This window comes from Mustela lutreola, chromosome 4 (genome assembly GCF_030435805.1).
Source record: "Mustela lutreola isolate mMusLut2 chromosome 4, mMusLut2.pri, whole genome shotgun sequence".
Lineage (NCBI taxonomy): Eukaryota > Metazoa > Chordata > Mammalia > Carnivora > Mustelidae > Mustela > Mustela lutreola.
The window spans coordinates 191,656,135-191,658,410 of NC_081293.1; the positions used below are offsets into that span (position 1 = coordinate 191,656,135).

Sequence of the window (2,276 nt, forward strand, 5' to 3'; positions counted from 1 at the left end):
ATCAGTTTTCAAACCCAGCTTCTCTGATTAACTTTCCACAAGGCCCTGCTACTTCCCAAAGAGTGAATTCCTGTTTCTTGTAATAGATTTATCCATTTTATCATGATGGGTAAATAGATTTATCTATTTTATCATGATAAATGATAATGATAATGATGATTCATCCATTTTATCATGATTAAGTTAGTTTTTGTAACATCCCAACCAAAGTTTTTTTCATTGTTTGTCATTTTACCTACTGCTATCACCTACCAAGCTCTCTCTCTCTGGGGTAAGATGGTAAAGATATGAGCTCCTAAAATTGCATTGCATTATCCCCAGCCTTTAAATGGGTTATCCTGAGACCACCTCACGTTCTTATGAAAGTGCTGGCTTGGCTCTGATGCACAATAAATGTAATATATGTTGGGACAAAGCCTGTCATCTTGGCCAGTAAATGGTCTGAAACATCTGGTTAAGGCTGGCCGATTGAATTCATAGAAAGTTATTTTTATAATTCTTTGATTCAGCCATTTCAATTGTTTCTGACTTTGTCTGCAGATTATTAATCTTCAGATTTTTTAATGGGAACGGGTAACCAGACTTGGGTGAGAGAGTTTATTCTACTTGGCCTGTCCAGTGACTGGGACACACAGATCTCCCTCTTCATCTTCTTCTTGATTACATACCTGGTGACAGTGCTGGGGAACTTCTTCATCATTCTTCTCATCAGACTGGACAGCCGACTCCACACTCCCATGTACTTCTTTCTCACCAACCTCTCCCTCGTTGATGTCTCCTATGCCACAAGCGTCGTTCCTCAGATGCTGGCGCATTTCCTTGCAGCGCATAAAGCAATCCCATTTGTGAGCTGTGGAGCCCAGTTATTTTTCTCCCTGGGCTTGGGTGGGATTGAGTTTGTTCTACTGGCAGTGATGGCCTATGACCGCTATGTGGCCGTGTGTAACCCCCTGAGATACTCGGTCATCATGCATGGAGGCCTCTGTATTAGGTTGGCCATCACATCCTGGGTCAGTGGTTCTGTCAACTCTCTCATACAGACTGTAATCACCTTTCAGCTGCCCATGTGCACAAACAAATATATTGATCACATATCCTGTGAACTCCTAGCTGTGGTCAGACTGGCTTGTGTGGACACCTCCTCCAATGAGATCGCAATCATGGTTTCTAGCATTGTTCTGCTGATGACACCTTTCTGCCTGGTTCTCCTGTCCTACATCCAGATCATCTCCACCATCCTAAAGATCCGATCCACAGAGGGAAGAAAGAAAGCCTTCCACACCTGTGCCTCTCACCTCACAGTGGTTGTCCTGTGCTATGGCATGGCCATTTTCACTTATATTCAGCCCCGCTCCAGCCCCTCTGTTCTTCAGGAGAAGTTGATCTCTCTCTTCTATGCTGTGTTGACACCCATGCTGAACCCCATGATTTATAGTGTAAGAAATAAGGAGGTGAAGGGGGCCTGGCAGAAATTAGTAGGTCAATTAACTGGAATAACGTCAAAACTGGCAACTTGATGAATCCTGAGCATCACTTAGAAAGAGTAACTTTGCCTGTGTTTTCTCCCACTCGACTCACATATGGCAGTCATCATCTGCATTGCCATAGCAACCAGGAAGGAGATGGTGACCCATGTGCTAGTGATGCTGCATAGGAGGCTGGAGGTTGGGTTGGGGTGTGGTGTGTGGATATATTTTTATGTCAAAGCAGCATGTTCAGTGGAGTTGAGCACAGCTGTAATAGAACTTCCCACACTTTCTCTGTCTCCATTCATATGGCCTGAGGATAATGAGAAGAAAAACATACTGTTTTAATTTGTCACATTGTTTGTAATCATGGACCTGTTTTGGACCACTCATTCTTATTCATCCAAATTTTGTACAAGGTAATTGTGTTTCCATTGGGAACTAAAACATTTTCATATTTTAGACTCACTTAAAATAATGTGTGACGTATGAAGCCACATCCAGTAACTGTGTGAGTCACTGTTCTGAGAGAAATGCTTTGGACACTGTCAAGATATCTTTGTGCTGGATCACTAACTGTGCACATATCATCTTATCTGAGTGTGGAGCATACCTCAGGAAAGGAGCATTAACTGAGGGTTTTGCTTTATAGTGTTAGGAATATAAGTAAAGCTGTTTGGACAAGGCTACTACTGACCAAGGAAAAGCCACATTTGGGTACTACTTGACCGCATACAAGCAATTTGAGAGGAATTTTACTGCATATGTAAGAGGTACCATTTAAATATTAAAACTGTCCAATTTCTGAAA

The 2,276-nt window shown here is 42.2% G+C and overlaps 1 protein-coding gene across 1 annotated transcript; it reads left to right on the forward strand.

The window, feature by feature from the left end:
• Positions 1–563: 563 nt before the first annotated feature.
• Positions 564–1,517, forward strand: LOC131830469 (olfactory receptor-like protein OLF3). Its single transcript, XM_059172701.1, has one exon. The coding sequence runs from the start codon at positions 564–566 to the stop codon at positions 1,515–1,517; it is 954 nt and encodes a 317-aa protein (XP_059028684.1).
• The last annotated feature ends 759 nt before the right edge of the window (positions 1,518–2,276 follow it).